We start from the raw sequence: 24,800 nt of genomic DNA, 5'->3' as shown, positions 1-24,800 counted from the left end.
AGTTTAGGAAGCATGGCCAGTGGTCAATGATTATGGAAATTATAGTTCAACATCATCCAGTGCCTCTAATTAGGGAACAACAGACAATGGACAGATTTATATATGCTTGTTACCTACCTACGTACCCATACAAATATATTTAATGGCCACTCTGTTTCATACATAGCAGCCTTCCCTAATCTGGCCTCGAGATGTATTGCACTACAATTTTTAGCATCCCTAGTCATCCTGTGAATGTTGTACATACCTGGTGCTTCCATAAGCCTCATGTTTAATACTTAATATTTTGTAAAGTTAAAATATGATCACAGTGGGAGTGGTGGTAGTTATTATTCTCATGGTTCAGTGTTATATGACTTCAACTTTCTGCCCACACAATTTTCCTCCAAATTACTTCTTGTTATATAGGAATTGTTTCTCAACTTGCAAACCATTGGCAGTGGCTTAGAGCACAGGCTTGGATCCCTGACCCAGTCATGAATATTGTTTTACATCTTTTTAATACCTCAGGACAAACTCAAAGGTTAGATTTTATAGTTAGGATAGCTTCCAAAAGTGTTTCTTATGCCTGAATATCCTTTAAGAAATATAAAAGGAGTCCCTAGTTTCTCTATAAACTGCTTCTGCTGCCATTTTTGTTACTGCTGAATTACACTACAGAGCCTCCAAATCTCAATTGCTTGGGAACAATAGTGAGAAATAACTGCTGTCTTCCTGTCCATAATTTGCAACCTTCCAAGAGACTTTAGGTTGACTACCACTTTGAAAAACATACTGCTGGGCTATATCAATTTTTGCTCCAATCTAGTAAGAATCAATGTACTTCATTATTTTGTTTTCTGAAGTGAGGTATTCAACTCTGTGGGTACATGGAAATTTTAAACTACTGTTATTATAGTGCTTCTGTACAAACCTATGGGATACAGTCCACAGTTGGAATATCATGTCCTGTTCATCACATATTAGGCTGAATCCACACCAGCAAAATAACTTAGCTGCAGTTCATACCACTTTGCCCCTGTTTAACTCTGTTCATAGTATACTGGTTCATAACAACCTGGGCCCAACTTGCATTGAAAGTCATACATTTTCCACATCTGAATTAAAATCAGTGCAAAGCGGGATTCCTACATTAGCCATATGTTCACTGCAGCAGATTATTTTGGGATGATACCACCACAACAGCTGCTTGATCACTGGGGGAAACCAGGGATGCCCAGAGCATGGGGCAACTGAAGCAATGTGGCTCTGCTGCAAGGATTCCCTGGCCTGAACTCCTGGGCCTAACGTTGCTTTTTGTCTTAGATTGGTCACATTCTTTGTCATAGCTCAACATAGAGAAGGGTCCCTTTCGGAAGGAGAAGTGGAAGTCCTCCAATATCACATCAGTTTGGGGCTCCATTACATTTTGAACAGCTCTACTTGGCCTGATCCAGAAGAGTCCATCATATACTTCTATGTATGTACATGCATCTTTATTTACTACAAGAATACACAAACTGCTATATTTATATGCATTAAGGCACCCAACAGACCTTTAGGGGTGAGCCAATTGTCACAAAATACAGTGCCTGCATCTGAGTATGCGGACTATGACCAGAACAGCAACTGATGTCCCTATATCTGACTGTAGGGAATAAACAGTTTTCCACAATATTAATGGTTGAAATTCTGATCAATTCTAACATTCTTCATGATTGACAGAATTATAGCCATGACCTCTTGACCTTCTGAAGATACAACAAAATAGACTACATTGGCAAAATTCCTTAAGTGTGTATTTTTCATGCAAACATTTTAATAACACAAAGCCTCAATTTTTTTCCAACAAAATAGGTTTTCTTCCTTTCCAACTAACAAGAGGCCAGACAAAGTATGCATGTATGTCTGTTTATATGAGTGTATATCAAGATGTGAGGCATGAGATTTTATATTTCTGACATTCTGTGTAGAGAAGCATGAGTGAGCACATAAGTGAGGATTTTGCTGATGGGGAACTTTTAACAAATACCAAATGCAGAGAGCCATAATGAAATGCTCCCCACCCTTCCTACCATAAATAATGAAATACATCCCCCATACATACATTTGCAGGTAGTGACATAGTAGGCATTTTGTATATTTTGGGGGTGTTGGGAATGGAAGTGTAGGAAGACATATTATAGATGTCAAACTATGTACTGTGTTCAGCTTACCATTATGTGCCAGAGACTTTGCCCTGTTTTGGCCCCTCTCCCCCGCCTGAACTCAGTGGTACTTGCTTTCCAGTTACTTCTAGGATTCCATGATTCCCCCCGCCCCCCTGAATTGTAAAATCCTATTCCCTAGCTTAGCTGCTCTTGTACTATCAGGAACTAGCACTATGCTGATTAAAGGGAAATCTTTCTTGAGGGAAATGGAATAAAGCTAAGAATAGACCTTTTGATCCTAGGGAAAAGAGTTATTTGATTGACCTGTATGATAATGAAAGATTGGCACTATGGCTGCCTCCTTATCATAAATTTATCCAAGGTAAATTATGTGATTCTTTTTACACTGTTGTCCCTGTAAAGGACATAGATCTGGTTCTAGTACTGAAATAATGAAAAGAAATGCTTGGGTAGAATAGAGATTTACTAGAATGATTTCTGGAAAGGTTGCTTGTAAAGACAAAATATTTCTTTGAAGATACGAGGCAAGGAAGCTGATATAGATTGCAAAACAACAACAAGCAAACAAACAAAAAAAGCCTATGAAGCAAATGAAATGTTTATTTATCTACTCACTGTAGACATAAATCTCTTTATTGTTGTACCTTTCTGTCACTCTCAAAGACCTTAACTATTTAAATTTGGCAAAATCTGACTAAGAACAGTTTCTGGCCCATAGCACTGCTTTGGAAATTGCAACTGCAGCAATTAGCATTTCCGGTTTTCAGTTCAGAGGAGGTCAGGCAATGGGGTTATCCTTGCAGCAGTTGTATATTACCTTAAAGAAAAAAGAAAGATGGAAAGGAGGCAAAGAGACTTTGCACCCTTGACTTGTGCAAACACCAGCAAAGAAATCCTCAGATTTTTCATTTACTTTGTGTGTCATTGATATATTTGTCAGGATTTGGAAGTTACCTGACATTTTCTAAGTGATAGCAGAGTTAATACCTCTGGCCTAACCACCTGTAAAAGAGTTAAGCCACTGTAATTATGGTGTGGTGGTTAATGCAAGAGGAGTAGTATATAGGTTGTAGTTATATTAAGTTGGATGAGGATTGATGAGTGATGAATGGAGGTTTGGAGAATCCTGCTGTGAGTAGTGAGGAAGCAGAAGCTGTAAACTGTATATTTTGTATATCCTTTGTATACTGCTTCAACAAAGGAGAAAGAAAAGCTTTCCTGCTTATTTGGGAAAGAACAAGTATCTGCATGTTTTGTTCTTCAAGTAGAAGACCACTACAATGGTGTCTTTGGATACCTGGTTCCTTCATCGGAACTAGTAGAGTCACTTCTGCAAGAACAGGAGTTTTATGACTGCAAAGAATCCCTAACAGCATTTACAGTCAGTTTAGATATACTTTCCCACCCTCTTTCCCCCCAATTTAGGTGGTTGTTTATTGGAGCCCACTACTTTCCTAATCAAATTTTAACTGGTTTTACCTCCTGAAGGAGTCCTGGAAAAAAAAATCATGAAAAGTGCTGGTCATTCTTTGTTTACAGAGAGATTCCTCACCAAAGAACTACAGGGACACCTCTCCACAATTCCTTGACATTTTAGGAAAGGTCTATCAATTAGAAGTGTGTAATTCGGTTAAACCCCGTGCCGTTTTCAGTGTCCATATTCCAGTGACCCTGCTCCCCATCTATTTTTGGGAACCTCTGAATTCGGTCAGGGGAAGAAAAATCAGTTTTTTGGTTTGACAGCCAAAAGATCCAGGAAGATCCAGCCCATTGGCAGCAATGGGAAACTTACGAGACTACCCTTTCCGTCATTTTTAGGGCATCAGGCTTAAGAAACCCCTACTCATGACATCCTTCCCTTTAATCTCCTTCAGCTAACCCTGGGTTAAAGCATCAGGTTTAAGAAACTCCTGCTTCTAGCATCCTTTCCCTTAATCTTTAAGGCACTGAGATAGATAGAACACAGATAGAACATGGAGCACTTGAGTGGCTTTCTTCTTCTGATTAGTTCAGGCAGGGAGAAGGGCTGACAGCCTCACAGAGAAACCTGCCTCTCTCTCAGCACTCCAAATGTAGCCAAAAGAAACCAAAGGCAGCTGTTTTCAGTAGCCACATGGTCTGTTGTGCCGTTACGGCTGGCCAAAAGAGCTGAACCAGCCGGAGCCCATTTTTAAAAATGGATATATGCAAAACCCTACTATCAATTGGCCCTAATACAAGATATTTCTTTTCCTTAGCTTTAAATAAATAAATTGATGGCTGCAGTATTAAGGCAATAATCATCACCTTCTTTAAGAATTTCCTCACATTGAGGTTAGTATGTCAGGTGATAACGGGGGTGGGGGGTTTGGCATGGATCGTGGCAATCTCACATCACCCATATTGCCTCTTATCTCATCCCATGAGTGGAAGCTTTGCCACTTGCCTCCCCCCCCCCCTGTTCTTCTCTATGCAACACAGGAAGGCTCCTGTGTTGTCAGCACTGCCTCTTACAACAGTTCAACCTCAATTCAGGCACGGAGCCCCGTTAGAAGTAGATCTACATTGTGTGATGGGATCTGGTGGGCTCCGTGCCTGAAGTGAAGTCAAACTGTTGTGAGACAGGCAATTTTGCCCATGTGATGAAGTTGTAAGAAAGATTACTTTCCAAGACCTTATGTGGTTTTAGAGACCTTGCAGATGTGCCACCGAAGATGTAGTGGATTGTCGCATTCTGGTGGCAGTCACACAGGGGGTGTGGAGACCTGTCACTCCAAGCCCCGATCCATTGCGGCTTCCCCCCTTCCCCATTATGGGGAGCCTTTTTCGCCAGCCCAACTCATCTTTCCTTATGGAAAGACGGGGAAGTCTGATGTTGTCTGCCATCACCATCTTTTTAGTGGTGGTGGCACTTCAGTGATGGAGCTGCTCCAGAAGTAGTTATCTGGAGTATGATGGGAACCATTGGGTCCATGGCTGAACCCCAAAAATCTGGCTACTGAAGCCAAAAAAAGGTACGCATGAAGAGGTCCTATTTCTGTCCTCATCCCACCCCAGAAACAATTGTATCTTTATTGTTTAAACATCCTAAAATAGTAGTATGTAAACAAGACATATGTTTACTCAAGACGAACACTGATTAAGGAGATAGGTGGCTTGTTAAGTTGATGCAGCTTTTGTACCTATGTGGCCAACAGGTATATATGTAGTACAATTCCCAGAAGAGTGATCACCAGAGCTTGTTGCAATGGACCCTTCTGGGAACTGGGTGGTCTGTTTCTCAGAGAAAAAAAATCAGAGAAAACTTGGCATCCTTCCATGTTAAAGGCTCTGCAGAATACTAAGGTCAAACATCATGTATCACTGGGAGATTGCCCAGTAATCTCCAGCTTTTGCTTCTTCACTTCCTCCAGTATCTTCATCACCATCACCATAAGAAAAATACAAATTTCAGAAGCTGCAAATTTGATTGCATCAGCTTTGAAGTGCTGAGGAAGAGGATGTGTTTCCGTGGGTGAAAAAAGCAGCTTACGTGGGAGGACCATTCCATCTGTCACTTCCTTTGCTATCCTTCTAGTGCTGAGCAAAGACCCTTTTATTTTTGGGCCTTTGGACTTAATCTTAGCTCCACTAATAATTTTTGTCTGATGTTTAAGATTCTGGTGGTTTTTGGTGCTCAGATTTGAACAAACTATATTTTCGCTTTATCTTTTAAAAGGCTCCTTCTTTGCAAACTATCTTATGAAATTGGATTGAAAATGGGCAGATACATAAAAATAAATAAATAGATAGGTGTGGGAGGGACAAACATTTACTATCTCACTCCAGTGCCACTGCTTTAACCTGTTAGCAGTGAAATAAATGCCAATAAAGCATTGTCATAGATAGACTCCTGCTATCTTATCTATTTTAGTATAACTTTTGAGATCAGTTGTAGAGTATAGGGTCCACCAAATGTCATGATTCCAAGCATTGTATATACCTTAGGATGATGGTCACTTTTAGGAGCACAGGATATGGAAAAAATGACTATGGCCATTACCTCTTGCTTGCTGCTATCCTTCATCATTCCTGTAATGTGGGATATTGGCAACTTAGCATTATGGTGATAGGTGGAAACACCTTGGTTGAATGAAGTCTCACTTCTGGGTGGAAAATGTAACTCTACCCTCCCACTATGTCACTCCCCTGCCCCTACAATGATTTCATGTATATAAGCTCTTATCTACCCTTAAATATGGATTAAGGCCAGCCTTGCCCTGATCAATGTTTCCTGCTCCTTAGTATCGAAGGCTGTGACTGTGATTGTTTTTTAACTGAAATTACTGTGTTTATCTATGATGTATTATTTGTTATATTTTATTGTATGTTGTTTTGTATTTGCATTTATATTTATTTCGGAAACCGCCCAGAGTCCCCTCAGGGAGTTAGAACGGTATATAAATAAATTTTTATTATTAATATTATATTATATTCATTGTGGGGAAGTTGGAGATTGGCAATGGATAGTCTATGTTATACCATGAGGTTTGTGAGAAAGTGCGAGAAAGTACTATAGTGAATAAAATGTCACCTGTCAGTTCTGTAATTTTGTTTATGTGGCTAAATACAGCCATGCTGGGTGCCATGTGGGATAAACAACTCACAAGCCTGTGTACACATTTCAGGAACCACAAGTTTGCAGTCCTGACCAGGAAACTTAAACAACCATTAGCCAAAAATTTTAACTCAGAATATCATGGTCTTTCATATGTCTCTCTTTGAAACTGATGTACCATTTCAGTCAAGCATACACTCAAGACTTCTATAACAACAACTACAACAATTTTATTTCTTACTCGCCTCTTCTCGTGGCTCAAGGTGGGTTACAACATCGCTAAAAACACATAATCATCTAAAACATTATTTAAAATACACATATTAAAACATATTCCTACAAAATACATATTAAAATACACAGAACAAAGATGAAATACTCAAACTGCCACCTTGGCTACAAGGTCACTGTTAGTTTAAGCAACTGAGAAGGCACAAGTTGAAACATCTGGCTTAAATTCTGTTCGTTAATCACACTTATGTATATGTTGAGAGAGGGGGAAAGATATCCCAATTTGATATAAGGCAATTAAGTGTGTTATTAAATATGTAGTATGGATAGTACAATAATAATGTATTCTGAACTATCCAGAACATATTTCTCAATGCACTGATCTAAAGTAAATAACAAAAGTGAAAATCTGTATGTGTGTATGTGGCACGAGTGTCCACTTACACAGACAGCCTCCAGCCTCCACAAACAGGCTATAGTTCCCAGTGCTGAGGAGCCACCATGTCACTCCCTCCCAGGACATTGCAGGTTACAGCAAGCACATCCCAGTCTTCCTTTCTCTCTCCATTTACATGACCTCGCCCACTGCCTCTCCGTTAACCCTTTCCTACCTTTTCCTATGGCACACAGCAAACAGAGGAATTAATTAGCAACTGAACATACTAGAAAAGTTTGGGGAGAATTCACCATGATTTATAGGAGTTGTAGGGCCTGGGATGTATAGTTCACCTGCCATCTAAGAACACTCTGAACCCCACCAACGATAGACCTGGAACTAACTTGGTCTAACACAGATCCAACACAGTCAACTTTTCATACTGGCGGGGTTTGGGGGTGATTGACTACAGGTTATAATTCACCTGTATTCAGGGAACACTGCACCCATCTGATAATGGTTCTGGCCCAAACTTGGCACACAAATTCAACATGGCCAACTGGGAATACTGGTGGAGTTTTGGGAGGGTTTACCCAAGATTTTGGGGAATGGTACTTCACCCACATCCTTATGCATTTTCTAATGTGAGCATTCATAAAAAAACAAAAGCAAAGACTTAAGTTTTTTTCTAAGAAATAACATAACATATGATCAAACCGATATTACCTAACATCCAAAAACAAACAAGGCCTTTTTCAAATAACTCGGGCATCGCCGGGTACCTAAGCTAGTCAGAAATAAGATTAAGGAGCATTGGAACAATAATCAAAAACAAAATTTATGAGATGTAAGTCTACCTGAACTCTGAAATGAAATATGAATCACTCCTTGGAACCCTCTGCCAATAGAAAACAATGAGAATATAGTACTGCATTTCAAAGTATTTAAAGAGAAAATCTTTGTACTCGGTAAAGTAGTTGACCCATACCAGATGTGACTTGAAAGTGAACCAGATAGAGGTTTGAACAAAATTCTACCCACCTTATCACACTGGGGCTTTCATGCATGCAGCCCTGTGCTTCTGGCATGAGCAAAATTCCGGGAAATGTAGTTTAGTGAGGGGACTTTTGAATACTCTGCTACAGAGGTCTTCACCTTTCCAAACAACATTTCCCAGAATTCTGCTCGCACCAGAAAAATGGGGCTGTCCGCATTACAGCCCCAGTGTGATAAGGCTGGTCATTCTTGCTTTAAAAACCTTTTAAGACCGTGTATTTAATCTGATTTAGAGAAAGGGAAACACTGCCCTAGATTTTTTAAAGGTTACATTGGAAAGGTTGTAGATTTTTTTTTAAGTCCACTCACTGCTTCATGACGCTACCTACTTATCCATTGCCTGCTCCTAAATTACACAAAGAGAAATTAGATACATTTTCAGTAGCTCATTCTCAAATCTTTTCCATGAGTCACTATGATTTCTTTTGCCAAATTAAATATGTCTGAGGAAGGCTGGAAACATTAATGGAAAGAAACATAAAATTTGAAATGTGTGTGCTGGTGGATATGCACATGCGTGGCAGAAGAACAATCTCTTCCATGGAGCTTATTGAATCATAATTCAGCAATTTAAGGGATTCAGGAGTGAAACCCTGTAACTCAATTTAAAGGGCTTTTGAGACTGTGAACATGTTAAATTGAAAATGAAATGGATGTAACAATTACCGTTCCATTAAACTTCAGGAACTGTAGCAATGCACACAGCTGCCTCATCGCCAAGCTTTTTGCAAATTAAAAAGAAAAAAAAAGGGATTTTTTAAAAATCAAGAAAGTTTTTACATGAAAAGAATAAATTTCATGATATCGAGTAACACAGCAAATCTTTTTGGCATGATACATAAGTATGGGAATCTTCTACACTTTGGTGGGGGCTTTCCTAGATTATAAATCCCAGAATCCCCAACAAACATAGTAGTCCTGGCCAGGCATTCTACTAAAGGGTGGAACTGAAATGCTGTCTAATTAATGCTTGAAAACCAATTCAAGAAATATACGATGAAAGAACTGAAGGATGAGAGGAACATTGATGATAACTTGTTTATGGAGAGGGAAATCTAGAAAGATATGGGAGCTACTAGGACCATTGTGAATATGGGCTATGTGTCATTTTGATGTCAAGAGGTGTCAAGACAGCCATGTTTAAACCTTTGAAAGGATGTCATATTCAAGATGACGCAAGCTTGTTTTCTGCTGCTTCAGGAACTACAACATGGAGCAACCGATTCAAACTACAGGAAAAGAGATTCCACCTAAACATTAGGAAGAACTTCCTGATGGTGAGAGATGTCCAACAGTGGACTATGTTGCCTTGGTGTGTGGTGGAGTCTCTTTCTCTGGAGGCCAGATAGACATCTGTCAGGAGCAGTTTGATTCCTGTGTGGCAGTGGGTTGAACTGAATGACCCAACTCTATGATTCTATGATCCAACTTCTAGAAGTCCTAGTCAACATGTCCAATGGCCAGGAATTGTGGCAGCTGAAGTTCAAAATACTGTGTAGGGCTACAGGTTGTGCACCACTGTCATTGAACTACAGATGTCATGCAGATTGTCCAGAGTTTTAAATATTCTGTGTCTTGATAAGATGGACTAATTGTCAGTTGTTTGTTTGTTGATGACAATCCACTATTTCAAGCTGAATACGGAAAAAATAAGACTCTTTCATGCCATCACTGTTGTAGATAGTTTGGAAAGCGAGGATGAGGAGATACTGGTGGAAGGCTCAGCAATTAAGCTGGAGCCCAGCAGTGCCCAGTAGCTCCCACTGCCAAGCTTTAAAGCAAAAACCATGGAAGGAGCTACTACTTCTCAGCTTGCAGAACAAGTTTGAGCAGGTTGAAGAAGAGTTAACTATTCCAGTGTTTGTGGAATTGTGAAAAGAGAGATCTCCATTGTGCAGTTCCTTGAGATTAACTGAGAAGAGAGCCAACAACAGGCAACATCTGTGAATTTAGGATTTAAGGAGCTCAGGGGAGGCTCCTTGTTATTGGCTGCAACATCAGTTCAAGAAACTACGACCTTGAACTCCTGCTATCTTGTGTTTTCTGAACTCTGGACTTACCTTGGACCTCGGTTTATGGATTCTAATTCAACCTTGTACTCTGGACATTCTGGTAATCGGATTACGGTCTTGGAACTGACATTTGGCTTCTCTGTTTCTGCTATCCTATCAATGTTTGCACCTCTGTTGGACTATCATGTTGCTCTTGGACTGTTGATTAATGCTGTGCTGATATTTGGGGTTGAGGCTTCTGACACTTATTGTGTTTACAGGATTTTGCAGTGGTTCCTGTTTTAGCTGCCAGGAACCTTGGAGACCCTTTGTCTTGGCACCTCTTTATCATGGTGACAGCAAAGGCATCACTCATATCTGTAAGATCCATAGGTTCTTGGTCATTGAAACTCATTTGCTTATGTCATGCCTAGATTACTGTAATAGCCTTGCTCTATTCTCCCGATTACTTTTAGTCAGAACAGTGCCATCCAAATATGTTGTTTTATACGTATCTCCCCAAATAGTTTAGTCTTGTTATTTTAATCTTCTTGTAAACTGCCTTAGGTTCCACGTTGGGAGAAATGTGAAATATAGATAACTAAGTAAGATACATATTTTAAAAAAATATACTGGCTGTCAATTTATTTCTGGAATGACTTACGGTCATGGCAAAGATATTCAAAGCCTCAAATCACTTGAGAGCTATATACCTGTCCAAGAAATATATTGTGGAAGAACATGGGAGAGTCCATTATCTCTTAAGGCACCTCTTTGGAACTTTGGTTGATGCTGATATTTGCTCCTTTCAGATGCAAAGACAAAACATAGCTTTTTATTAAAGTTTTTGGGACCTAATTTAGTTTTTGAATGAACATGGCTTTAACTGTTTAATCCATTTTAATTTCTGGAATATTCAGTCTGTTTAAACTTTAAACTATTTTTATTTGTACACTGAATGTGATAAAGGTGGGATACATATTATTTTAGAAAAGTAAAAGTTTAAATTTGCCACTTCATGTACATTTTAGTAGCGTCTTGATTATCTCAATGCTCCAGGAATGGCACCTGAATTACGTTTATATCTTCAACCATCTTCAGTCACATCCACAGGATATATTAGCAGCAAGTCCCTAAGAGACTGATTAAGAAGATGCTAAGTCAAGAAAAGGTTGAAAGACCTGAATATGATCAGCTTGGAAAAGAAAAGTTGGAAGGGAGAGATGATAGCAGCCTTCAAATATCTGAAGTGCTACCACACAGGCTTATTCTTTCTTCAGAAGGCAGGGTTAGGATCAACAGGCAGACATTGTAGAGAAGTAGATTTTGACTGGATACGAAAAGGCATAATACTAGGAACTGTTTGAAAGTACAACAGACCACTTCAGGCAATGAAAGGATGCAAGTGGGGGCAGTTCCACACAGGGCTTTAACCTGGGAGCAATCAGGTTTCTTAAATGCAATTGCATCCAGGTTGAAGTCCAGACACCTCGCTCAAACATCCGCACTTTACTGGGGTGGGGGTGTCCAGATGCCATGCCAGACCTTCTGACAGGGTCTCCGGACACAAAATATAAAGCCCCAGCTAGAAAGACCTGGGTCTTTCAAGCGGCAGCTGCTGTGTGGATGGGGACTGCCATTCCCCCTTCTCTGGAGCTCTCCTGGTGTGTAGGAATGTTGTGCCAGGAAAAGGGAGGCAGGAGTGAATTTCCTCCCCCCCTTCTCCTGGCGCGTCATTTTTATGCACCAGGAGATCTCCAGAGATGGGGGAATGTTGACAGGTATGTTATTTTATTTTTAAAGGCTTTTTAAAGGGGTTTTGGGAGGGGGTGGGGGGAGGAGTCCAAGAAATCCGAGACAGATGTGTGGATGAGCATCGGAAGTCAGGCGACATGATCCGCAGTCCCCATCCATACAGCGGCCGCAGCTTGAAAGACCTGCGTCTTTCTAGATGACAAATTACTGTGGCACAAAGCAGGGTTTTCCTGCTTTGTGTCAAAGGAATTCGTTTTTATCTGAGGCATCGTTTTGATGCCCCGGGGAAAAACGCGAGAGGGTATGCACTTTAGGTGCTGTCTGGATGCTCCCTGAGAGTACAGTTATGAACTTGTCTTATATGCAATAAAGGCCCACAAAAGTAGACTCTGGATTGAAGCTATTATATATAGGTTGTTTTATAAGCTCAATACTTTGAGCAAAAGATTTTAATTACAGGACTTGTGTGGTCTTGAATGACTATATGATTTGCCCAACTGACTCCTGTTACCACTGTTCAAATATTGCAAAGCCATTAATAATATCAAGACAAATAGAGGTGATCACATGAAAAAGTTTTGGCCAGCTACATTGTGAAATACGCCAAAATGAAAACAAATCAAGAATTTCTTGGTATTTCAGGTTCTGTGAAAAGAAATGTGGGGTAGTAATGCCAAGAACTGACACTGAGTTGCCAAATGTTTCCGTAAGAAACCTTCACCATCACAACGCCAAGCAATGCACAGACATCACACATACAACTGACCTCCAGTTAAAGATTCCAGAATTAAATTCCATCCCCCCTTTTCTTTTCCATTTGACTTAGCACACTGATAAAGTTCAATAAAAGATGTGTCTGTGCCTTGCCTAGAATAAAGGGCAAGTGGATTCCAGTCCTTAATCTTTTAATTTTCATTGAGCAAGACAGGCAAGGCATGAAGATTTATGTGGCTAAAATATTGCCTTTGGCTGTCTCTCCAGTTCAAAGCTTTTAACTCATCATCTCCATTGCAGCAGAAATAATTTTACCAAATAAAAACATAATTCTTCTTGAAAGAATTTATTTATTTATTTATTTAAGATCTCTTTGAGTGCTGTCTTTTGCTTTTGCCAGCTGTTGAAAATCTAATAGAGTCAAGTTGTTAGAAGGTGTCATCTGGTGATGAGCCATTTTGGGATAAAACTATGGAACAAGGGCTGCAAAATTATTGGCTTACTGAATGGCTTCAAACAGCTTTCCCTTAGAATTTCAAATTTGTGACTTGAAATATCAATGCTTATGGGGAAAAATGATTGTGTTAATCTAGGTTTACAGTGGATACGTTATCATTGAAGTTCCTTTGCTTGTGTCTATTCATGTTAGCATCTTTTGTGTATGTTCGTGTTGAACCAAGTTGCTCCTTGTTGTTTAAAATTTCTTTGCCCTCTTGTTGCACTTGAGCTAAGCTACATTTACATTAGCAGATGCATACTACAATTGCATTTTGTATGCAATGGTAATCTTACTACCCTGGTTCTCCAAAAATAAGATCTACCCCAAAAATAAGTCCTAGCATGATTTTTCAGGATTTTGAGGATAAGCCCTCCTTCAAAACAAGCCCAAGTTACAGTTCATTAAGTTTGGAAAAATAAGCCCTAAGAACAAAAATTAATATAAGACCCTGTCTTATTTTCAGGGAAACAGGGTACTTGCTTGAGGTAAACACAGATGTATCTCAAATAATGGATTAAATGTAATATGTGTGGCTCAAACTGCTGTTACAGAATAATTTGTTGATGATTGACATAGTGATACAAAACTGTTCTCAGGGTTCTGTTGTTTAGGTGACCAACTTTGAATCAAATGATTTAGTTAACTAATGTTAGTTAATGAAGTCCAACATGGGACAAGAGAGAAGTTGTATAGTGTGGCTTATATGCTTGAATCAAATGAAGTTTCATGTTTGAGGAGCATTGAATCAGTGAAGAACACATTGATTTCTCCTACTTGTGGGCAAGATGGTGTGTTTTAGATTGTGAGGACCTAATTTAGTTCTGCAATTCTGAAATTTGTAAGTAGACTTTTAAATATTGTAACTATGTATTTATTCAATTTCTCTGATTATAAAACTGTTATTATTTATATCTAGCTATCGATTCTTTGGAGAGACGTTGTATAGTGGTCTGAGTGCTGGATTGTGAAATGGGTGTTCAAATTTACTTAAGGCCATGGAAATTTACTTGGTTGCCTTGAGCAAGTCACTCACTCTCAAGCAATGGCAAACTCCCTCTGATCAGATTGTGTAAAAAACAACACCATGATAGATTTGCCTTAGGGTTACCATAAGTCAGAAAAAACTTGAAGGTAGGTAACCATAATTCATTCTGTCCAGAGCTTATGAAATTCCTTGAAATTTCATGTTATTTATATTTGTAGTCCAATTATTTCATTTCAACAGTTCAGAAGAAAGGTGGAAGAGGCAAGATACTACAGGCCAAAAAATGCCCATTTATATTTTTTATTTTTGTTTTTCCGCTTTGTAAAGTTTACTTTCTCCATGAAAACTTACTACTGAAAGTGTATATTAAGGATAGTAGTATTCATATCTGGAATTCTTGCTCGATTTATTGACATGCTGAATAATTTGCAGTCATACTAATTAAATACTTTCAAAGGGTAGCTTCTCGCACAACAATATCCCTTGTTGAATTCTTTCTCTTTATATGGTAAAAAGTCAAACCAAGCCAAAGCAAATCAGAAATAAGAAAGCATACACATTTTAAGCACTATAGACATGGCATGTGTATATGTTTGTATTGTGTGTATATATCTGTCTTTATCTTTATCTCTATCTCTATTCTATAATGAAAGTAAAAGTTTGTAAGTATGTTTCTATGTTTGTATGTGTTTTCCAAGATGGCTCTCACTTCCAGAGAGCCCTGCTACTCCCACCAGCAATGGATCTCGACTAAACCTGGCACATATACCCAACATAGCCACCTTTTAGTACTGGCAAGCTTTGGAAGAAATTGACCTTGGAATTTAGGAGTTACAGTTCACCCACATTCAAAGAGCTCTCTGAACCCAGCTGACTCTGGATCTGGACCACACTTGGCATACATACCCATCATAATAAACTTTGAAAACTGGTGTGGTTTATGGGGAATTAACCCACAATCTTAGGTGTACACACACATCCTTACACATTTTCTAATGGGACCATTCATAACAACAAAAGCAAACAATGAGAATTTCTTATAAACAACATTACAGAACCCAAGCATTGCCTGGCACCTAAGCTTGGCGTGTGTTTGTGTCATATATATATAATCTCCACACTTACATACATACATTAGAAGCATGAGTTCTGATACACACAAAGTCATTTACATGTTTGAATGTTTCTATGTAAAACTGACCTCACAAGACAAATAATGTGTCTGTTGGGTTGCTGTGAGTTTTCCAGGCTGTATGGCCATGTTCGAGAAGTGTTGTTTTCTGACATTTCACCCACATCTATGGCAAACATCCTCAGAGTTGTAAGGTTTGTTGGAAACTAGACAAGTGGGGTTTATATATCTGTGGGGTTTATATATCTGTGGAATGACCACCCCAGACATACCACTGATATATAAACTCCACTTACCTAGTTTCCAGCAGACCTCACAACCTCTAAGGATGCTTGCCATAGATGGTGAAACGCCAGGAGACTAAGCTACTCGAATATGACCATACAGCCTGGAAAAAATCACAGCAAACCAGTGATTCTGGCCATGAAAGCCTTTGACAACGCAATGTCTGTTGCTCAAACACTGAGGACTATTATCACTATGCTCAGGAAGGAAGACCTGGATGCTAAAAGAGGGAATCAAGTAATCTAAATGTCTGAAGTTGGCCATCCATACTGCAGAATTATGGCAGTTTGATATCTCTTTAACACCAGAGCTCTCTGACAGAGAAAGGCAGAGAAACTTAAAACTACAAATTCCAAAATGCCACAGCACTGGACCATGATAGTTAATGTGGTGTCAAACTGCTATAATTCTGCAGCATGGATACAGCCAAGAATAATAATTAAGCTACTAAATCATAGAATTTAGTCATAGAAATGAGTGACATGTTCATCATTGCATAGGTTTGAACAGAGATATCAAAATACACAAGCCTTTATATGCTTGGGCAAGCTCCCTCAGCATCATTTGGGGCATATTTTCATTTGTGTGTGTTTTTTGTATTGGTGGCAAGAAAACCAGCACTCAAATGACATAATGGATGACTTCAGCCTGTGCCAAGTGCCAAATATCTCAGAAACCAAAATTTTCCCAGTTCTTTTATGAAATTCTTTCTTCTGCTCAAGGAAACATGTGTTAGATCATTCCTACCTACTGCCAACTCTTTAACTTCAGTTTGTGGTTTTCATTTTTTTTTCAATGCAAGTGATGCCTCAAAAGTTTTGCTTTTAGCCCACATATGACTTTTGTAACTGGAAAAATGCATTTTGTTTTGTGAAAGTGAAAACCTCTATTGCAGTTTTTAGGTTTATGATATTCTGTTGAATGAATGAATGAATGAACGATTCAAGTTCTTCATTCATTTGGTCCTTGCCCACATTTCAGAGGACCATCATCCTATTTCTTTTGAGCAATTATGGATTACACTGATGTCTTTCCACCAGTTTCCCAATGGTGTTCAATATGAGTCTAGACAGATGGAGTGGAATCATAGATCTGATAATATGGATAATTACCGCCTTTTTCGATGTAAGAAGCCTTTACCCTCTTTCTCTGGAAATGACATGGGAAAATATTATCAGAATTTGAAGAGCAGAGCCTAAAACCTTGGGAAGCTACTGACAGAACAAATAATTTTGGGCTAGATGCCAAATAATGTCTCTTGTTGGAAGACCACTTGTTGCATTCTTACTGTAGACTAGATGCTAGAGCAAAGAGAGATGTGGCTTGCTCAGGAGTGATAGTTCAATCAGGCACAGTCTGCTCCAGAATTCAGCCTAAATCTACACTGTAGAATTAATGCAGTTTGATACTACTTTGACCATCATGACTCCATGCTATGGAATTCTGTGGGTTCTAATTTCTGAGGTGCCAATATTCTTTGGCAGAGTAGGGTAAAGCATTACTAAGTTTTACTTCCCATGATTTCATAGCATTAAGCCATAGAAATTAAAAATGTGTTAAAGTGCATTAATTCTACAATACAGATGCACTCTTAGTGCTAGCATAACTAAACCAGTACAGAGTGGAAGAGAAAGGAGCGTACAATGCAGGTGAAAGGATTATCCACTGATATAGCAGGCAAGGGAAAAGCAGAGAGGGATGAAAGAGCTGCTAGGTGATAAAGAGCAAGTCATATTTCACTGAGCAAAGAAATTTTGAAATGGTTGCCAAATAGCCATGGATGTTTCCAAGTTGTCTCATTCTGTACAGCATTCTATTATTTGCTGCGAAATCAAGCTGCTTGATAGCCCAAATTCCATGGCATGGTGAAATCCTGGCTTTCCAATCTCACAATGAGATGCTTGGCAACCATCATAAATCTTTGTATCTCAGTCTGATGGCCCTTGGGACCCAAACAGCTGGAAAACCACCTGGAATCTTATGTGTTTTCCAGAAAGAATCAAAGGTCATCAAGGCAATACTTTAACTTATGATTTTCTTTCTTCTTTCGCATACAAACTGCTAGCTAGCATCCAAACACCCTACTGGTGTTTGAAATAAATCCAAAAGTTGTTATAAAGCCAAATGGAGCTTAAGGTTTAAATCAGGAGAAGAAAGTAGTGCTCAGGAGACTTTGAGTACATGCACCCCTGCTAGGAAAAGGAGAAAAAAGCACTTAGTCAAGAAGTAGTTTTCAAAGAAGCAGCTGTGTTAGTCTCTGTGTTAACACAGAAAGGAGGTCAAAAGGGGGAGACAAAAAGAATGTTACAACACCTTTAGAACTAACTGTTTTTTTATTTCAGTGTGATGCATTTTGCCCTACATATATATTTTAATGGCTGTGTATGTGCATGGTTAGGTTTGGTTGGTTTTCCCCTGACATTAAGTCTAGTCATGTTCAACTCTGGGGGTTGGTGCTCATTTCCATTTCTAAGCCAAAGTGCTGACCAAAAGGTCATGGGTTTGAAACCGGGGAGTGGGGTGAGCTCCCGCTGTTAGCCCCAGCTTCTGCCAACGTAGCACTTCGAAAACATGCAAATGTGGGTAAATCATTAGGTACCGCTTCGACGGGGAAAGTAACAGTGTTCCATGCAGTCATGTCGGCCACATGACCTTGGAGGCGTCTATGGACAATGCCGACTCTTCGGCTTAGAAATTGAGATGAGCACCAACCCCCAGAGTCAGACACGTCTAGACTTAATGTCAAGAGGGGAAACCTCTACCTACCTAAGGGGAAGGCTTCATGTGTTTGGGAATCCTCATGAAGCCTGAATCCCAATCACTTGGTCGGTTTTATGTAAGTTCACAAAAGCCTGAGTGGTATCCTTTTAGACTTCCTGGTTTAACCCACCATAGTTTGGATTAGAATGACTACAAATGGGGACACTATGGCTGGGATTTGTACCCACCCACCCACTTACACTCACTCACATCCTTTAGCCCCTTCATGAGCAGCTAGTGCATCTGCATAGCACCTGCATAGCACTACATATTATTTGCAATATCTTTTCAAGGCAAAAAGCGACAAGAAGACCAGAAGAATAATAGCTATGAAGGCATCAAAATGTTATGAATATAGTCTTTAGAATGACAGTTTTCAAATTAAACAGAATGAGCATTTTAAAAAAGTAAATCAGTATAATTCTTCATGAAATCTGAGTGTAATTTATTTTTACTTGCTTTTCTAACCTATGTAATCATCATACTCAGGAGGTTATGGTTATGATTTTACAAATAAGCAGCCAATAGCATCTGTCAGTGAAAATCTGTACTAAAATACAATCATATCCTCAAGGGCATAACTTTTGCCATCATTACCTGTTTCATGCAGCCACAGGTAATATATTACCAATATATATTATCCATAATAGAAAAAGCATATTGTCCCATATGCTTGGATAATATGCTCTTAGTATTGGAATATACTTGGACAATAGAGGACCTGTTTGGTTCCGTTTGACGTCAGAACCAGATGCAATCATTGTGAGAATCTCTACTCTAGTAAAACTATTTTGTGTTTTGTTTTTATGGTGCCAATATCTATATCTAGATATAGATATTTCATAAAACCATGTGAAATATTTATATCTAGATATAGATATTTGGCACCATAAATATAGATATAACACAAATGAGTTATCACTATGAATGTATTATAGGTGGCACAAATAGAGAAAGAAAGAGAATAAAATAATAGAAGAAGAAATGTCTTTCCTTTTCTTGTAATAGAAAGGACGAAAAACAAAATTCAGCTTTCCTAAGGTAAGTCTATTTGGAAAATCACGGCACTGAAAGTATTGCAGTATCTAAGATGTCTCTTTGCCAGCCAAATGATGGCCTCTCTTCAACCCTGAGCATGGACTGACTCAGATGGCAAAGTAAGGTCAACCGAATAAGCATTTCCTGTATGTCTTGTTTTCACTGGAAATCTCCCACTGAAGCAGACCTAATCTTTCACAGAACATTAATTTTATAGCTGACAATACACCTCTAACTACAGGATTGAATCTTGTGGCCAAGAGATTTGTGTCCCCTTAAGAAAAATTAAACCCTGCCAATTTACTGAGTGCACTTGTTGGCATTATTGGCAGAGGCTTGCAAGGTCAGAATTGGCATATAGAATGAACTGCCCTTTTACCCCTTCAAGAAGATCTCTCTGGGTCATGGTTGAAACCCTTTGGGAGAGTGATGGGAAGAAGCTTGCATTGCCACTGCCTATGCTGGACTTCCTCTGTAAATAAACAGAGGATATTCTAAGCTTTCAATCCCAAAATTTTATTGGTTCACGAGGTAATCTAGCGTGAGTCATATTCTCTTTGTTTCAGAACACCTCATGTTGAGTTGCAAGTTGGAAATGGCTTGAAGGCACACAACAAGAAGACCTGGGAGATAAACTTATTCTGATAGTAGCCATGGTGAAATTGGTAGTTGCTCTTGGCGCTGCCGCCACCCCCCCCCCCCCAAAGTTCTGGACAATCCTAGGCAGTAGAGATAGCAGCCCCTACTTTGGGTTTACTTTCCTCCTTCCCATCTCCAGGAGAAATGATGCAATAGACAGAGGATTCAAGGAAGAATAAAGATGCCTAGGAGTGCCTACCAAATTCAACACTGCTGGTGACACACATTGTAGAATGTTTTTTTAGAAGAGGAAGAAGGAAAGAAAGAATAAAAATGACCACAAGTATCAAAATGAACATGATCTCCACTAACGGAGAAAGCAAATTAGTGAACTCAAAATGAAATAAGTTAATCATATTAGTGAATGGAATTTCAAAAGGGGGGTCAGAGGGGAGACGTCTTGTACAGCGCTAGGTGATAGCAGCAGTTTCCATTATTTTCCCTTCATTTAACATGTACAGTTCTTCAAAACGAGCACAAAAAGTTATTATTGTTCCTGATACACATAAATGACTCCACTGTAGCTTCTCCAATACATCCATCTTGTCCAACAAACTTTCATCACTCGTCACAAAACAAACAAAAGTATTAACATTTTGTCCTTCACACCAAAGTTAGGGTTTCCAAGCCTTGGTATGTGTTACTTAATTTTGAATTAGTAATTCAAAACCATAGCTTTGACTTAGATTTCCTTAGCATAGCACTAATATTCAAGTGATTTAATAATACACCACAAATACAGCAACTAGGAAAATTATATGTTTTATTCTGAGCTTTGGATTACAAACATTAAACCATTCTATTTGTTATGTTTTGTTGTATGGTTTTAATTATACGTGCATGGTACCTTAGAGAGCTGCATTTACCTCCTCTCTTCAAGTCCGCGAAGTAACAATGTCAGGATTTATGAATGAAAGAGAGAAAAAAGGGGGATGTTCAAACTTACTAAAATAGAAGCCTCTTTCTCCGCAGACAAACTGAAGAGCATCTACCAATTCAGCACCACAAAGTGTCTCTTGGCCAGCAGCAGGAGACGAACTGGTCAAAATGAGAAAGCACAGGCCAAAGTAGAAGAGATGAACATAGGACACTGTGAGCATCTTGACCTGTCAAGGAAGTAAAAAGTACCACATCAAAATCTCCCAGTTGAATCCAAAAGCAGAGCTTGCCAATTTAGTCTTTTACATTTCTTACCATCCCCAGTAATGGGTACCATCAAGTGAACTTCAAGTTATAGTGAACCCACCTTAGGCTTTCTTGGTGAGATTTACTCAGAAGAGGTATTCCATCACCTTCCTCTAAAATTGGAAGAGCATGACTTGCCATGATCACCCAGTGGATTTCCATGACAAAATGAGGATTTGAACCCTGGTTTCTTAGCATCCCAGTCCAACACTCAAACTAGGACACCAACCATGCTAACTACTCCCAACAAGATATGAATGGCCAATATATTCATTATATCTCCTTCACTGGTCATGCTGGCCAGCGGATTCTGGGAGCTTTAGGCCAAAGCAAGTAATTCCCTTAGAGAAGATGAGAATGTAGGAAGAAATGCTATAGTTTGAATTAAATTATAGTATAACTCCTAAAGTTTCCAGTCCACAGTCTCATTGGTGGTGAATACCTTTCATCCTCTGCACATTTTTATGATAGTTCTTCATCTTTAAAGTTAAGGTTGGGCTGGACATCCTTCAAAATGAGGACTGTCTCTTGACAGCACTTTTAGCAGAAGACCATAAATACAACACTCTAGGGACTTTACACATGAAACCATCAACCCACAGCAGCTATGTAATCACTGACAGCAATAACACATTGGGATGAGCACCTTCACTACCACACCTTTCTGCATTCACACAACTATGCTAATTTGGCAATCCATGGTTCCTGGTTGTATAATGCCATCCACCAGCATTTCTGCTGTCCCATAATTTTTTAAAATTACTTTTAAAAAGCCACTTCACAATTTCAGCTAATTTAAAAATATATAAATAAAATATAAAAGCAATAATTACTGCCTCAGGAATACCATGTTGAAGGGGAGTGGGGGAGGAGGAGAATCTTATCCCCTGATGTAACTTCAGTGCTGGCATTGTTGTTGTTGTTGTCATTATCATTTTATTTATTTCTATTCTACATTTCTCTCTTCGTCAAGACCCAAAATAATAGGATATGCAGGTTTCTTTTTTAAGTCGAGGGGATATTGGGAGGGGGGGGGTTGTCTCTATCTTTTATCCCCCAGTTTTTATCCCTCAATGGGTTAAACCCTTGTGCTGGCAGGACTACTGACTGACAGGTTGGTGGTTCGAATCCATCTGTCAGTTCCAGCTCCCCATGTGGGGACATGAGAGAAGTCTCCCAAAGGATGGTAAAACATCCAGGCGTCCCCTAGGTAATGTATTTACAGACGGCCAATTCTCTCACACCAGAAGCGACTTGCAGTTTCTCAGGTCGCTCCTGGCATGAAAAAAATCCTTGTGTGTTTGGGTTTTAAATTGCATCTATGTATCAATGAATAAGTAAAATGGTACCTTGGGTTATTGCACTAAGGACCTCAACACATAGATGAGGTCCCGCAGGACAATTCGCCACCACCCATGGTGAATCAATAGGGCAGCAAGGCAATTCTGGTGCCCTATGTCTCGCCTCTCCCAAAGCTGATACTTCGCCATCCCATTTGGGGAAGCGTCAGCATGCGGCTTGGCCCCATGGTTTTCAATGAAACATGAGAGGCCTTTTTTGTTTTGACGGAAGCCTCCTGCAATGCAGTCAGGACACTTTGTCCATGGGGCTCCACCTGAAGTCACCGTACATTGTGTGATGGTGTCCGGTGGGCGGTGAGGAGGAGGTGTCCTGAAAGCATCCTAGGATGCTCAATTTACCTCATGTGATGAGTCTGTAGAACCCTTTTTAATATATACAATTCAAATCAGGGATCCTCAAACTTTTTAAGTAGAAGACCGGTTCACGTTACCTCAGACTATTGGGGGGCCAGACTTTAGTTTGGAAAAAAACGAACTGATTCCTATACATGCTGCTCATATCTTATCTGTAGTGCAAAAAAAAAAAAAAAACACCATGCAAAGCAATACAATATTTAAAATGAAGGGGGTGCTTTGAATGCGATTTCCTGCTTCTTGGCAGGGGGTTGGACTGGATGGCCCATGAGGTCTCTTCCAACTCTACTATTCTATGATTCTATGATTCTAAGAACAATTCCCACCAACATAAACTTAATCGTCTTTCAATGGGAAGTGTGGGCCTGTTTTCTGATAACGAAACAGTCAAGTTAATTAGGATTGTTGTTGTGTGCCTTCAAGTTGTTTCAGACTTAGAACAACCCTAAGTCTAAAGTTTAGGACAGGGGCCAGGTAAATGACCTTGGAGAGCCACGTCCGGCCCACGGGCCTTAGTTTGGAGACCCCTACTTTAAATGGTCAGCAAATCATGCCTCCAGTTTAAAATTTTTTTAGAAAGGTACTGGTGCTGATCCAAGAAATCACTACAAACCCATACATAAAAGGAGGAATGAGTAGATATAGAGACAACAGCAGCTAAAAATCCTGGCAACCCCCGTCAAGCTATATTATGCCAATGTATGCTTCTTTGAGAAACCCCTGATGGCACAGTGTGTTAAAGCGCTGAGCTGCTGAACTTGTGGACCAAAAGGTCACAGATTTGAATCTGTGGAGCAGAGTGAGTGCCCTCTGTTAGCTCCAGCTTCTGCCAACCTGGCAGTTCAAAAACATGCAAATGTGAGTAGATCAATAGGTACCGCTCTGGCGGGAAGGTAACGGCGCTCCATGAAGTCATGCTGGCCACATGACCTTGGAGGTGTCTACGGACAACGCCGGCTCTTCGGCTTAGAAATGGAGATGAACACCAACCCCCAGAGTCGGATATGACTGGACTTAACATCAGGGGAAACCTTTGCCTTTACCCAGAGGCAGTCCAAGGGTGAGGCAAATTAAGCGGTCTCCACTGGCGCACACCAACAGGGGGTGCACTTGAGGCACCCCGTGTAACCATGGTGCCACCACCGCAGCGCTGCCCGCCGCCATCCCCCATGCTTTTTTGTGCTTCAGAAGCCTTGTGCATGCGCACAGGAGTCCCATCGCCCAAAATGGCCTCCGCAGCCGCGGCCTCTGGTTTGTGGGGGGTGGGCGGGTGCCAAAATTTGGGTGGGAGCCAGAATTAGGTTTGCCTACTACTTAGAATTACCTCGGGCCGGTTCTGCCTTTACCTATGCTTCTTTGAGCCAATTTGGAAGAGTTCAGTGTTTCATTTACAGCATTAAATTTTGCTTTCAGTTTCATTTCTGGAGAAAAATCTTGCAGCAGTCTAGAAATAGGTTCAGTCCTCACTGTTCCAAAATCCTGCCCATGTTTTCAAGCTGAACAAATGAAAAAATATCCATTGTCACTGGACAAGCACAAGCCAAAGTTACACTCACAGTTTCTGTATTTTTAGCATCAAAATCACAGCAGATTTCAGTGATTTTATCTACAAAGGGCAAGGCGGCTTGGATTTTCCTTTCCTGGGGTGTAAAGGACCCCTGATAACTCAACATATCTCCACCAACCAGCTCTTTGCAGGTTTCATGGTGACAG

General features: G+C 39.8%; 1 protein-coding gene across 7 annotated transcripts in view; it reads right to left on the bottom strand.

Moving 5' to 3' along the window:
* The window catches only part of igf1 (insulin like growth factor 1), an 87,735-nt gene that overhangs the window by 57,230 nt on the left and 5,705 nt on the right, over nucleotides 1-24,800 (bottom strand). For all 7 annotated transcript variants that reach the window (XR_001730285.2, XR_506358.3, XR_001730284.2 and 4 more), the window contains exon 2: nucleotides 21,134-21,293. Coding sequence is in view for 4 of the 7 variants with exons in the window: in XM_008110569.3 (XP_008108776.1) it covers nucleotides 21,134-21,293 (160 nt within the window). In the remaining 3 variants the exon portion in view is untranslated. The remainder of the gene's footprint in view (nucleotides 1-21,133; nucleotides 21,294-24,800) is intronic.

Source organism: Anolis carolinensis, chromosome 5 (genome assembly GCF_035594765.1).
Source record: "Anolis carolinensis isolate JA03-04 chromosome 5, rAnoCar3.1.pri, whole genome shotgun sequence".
In the NCBI taxonomy this organism is placed as follows: domain Eukaryota; kingdom Metazoa; phylum Chordata; class Lepidosauria; order Squamata; family Dactyloidae; genus Anolis; species Anolis carolinensis.
Note: the sequence above shows the minus strand (reverse complement) of the source record. Positions and strands in the feature narration are given on the sequence as shown.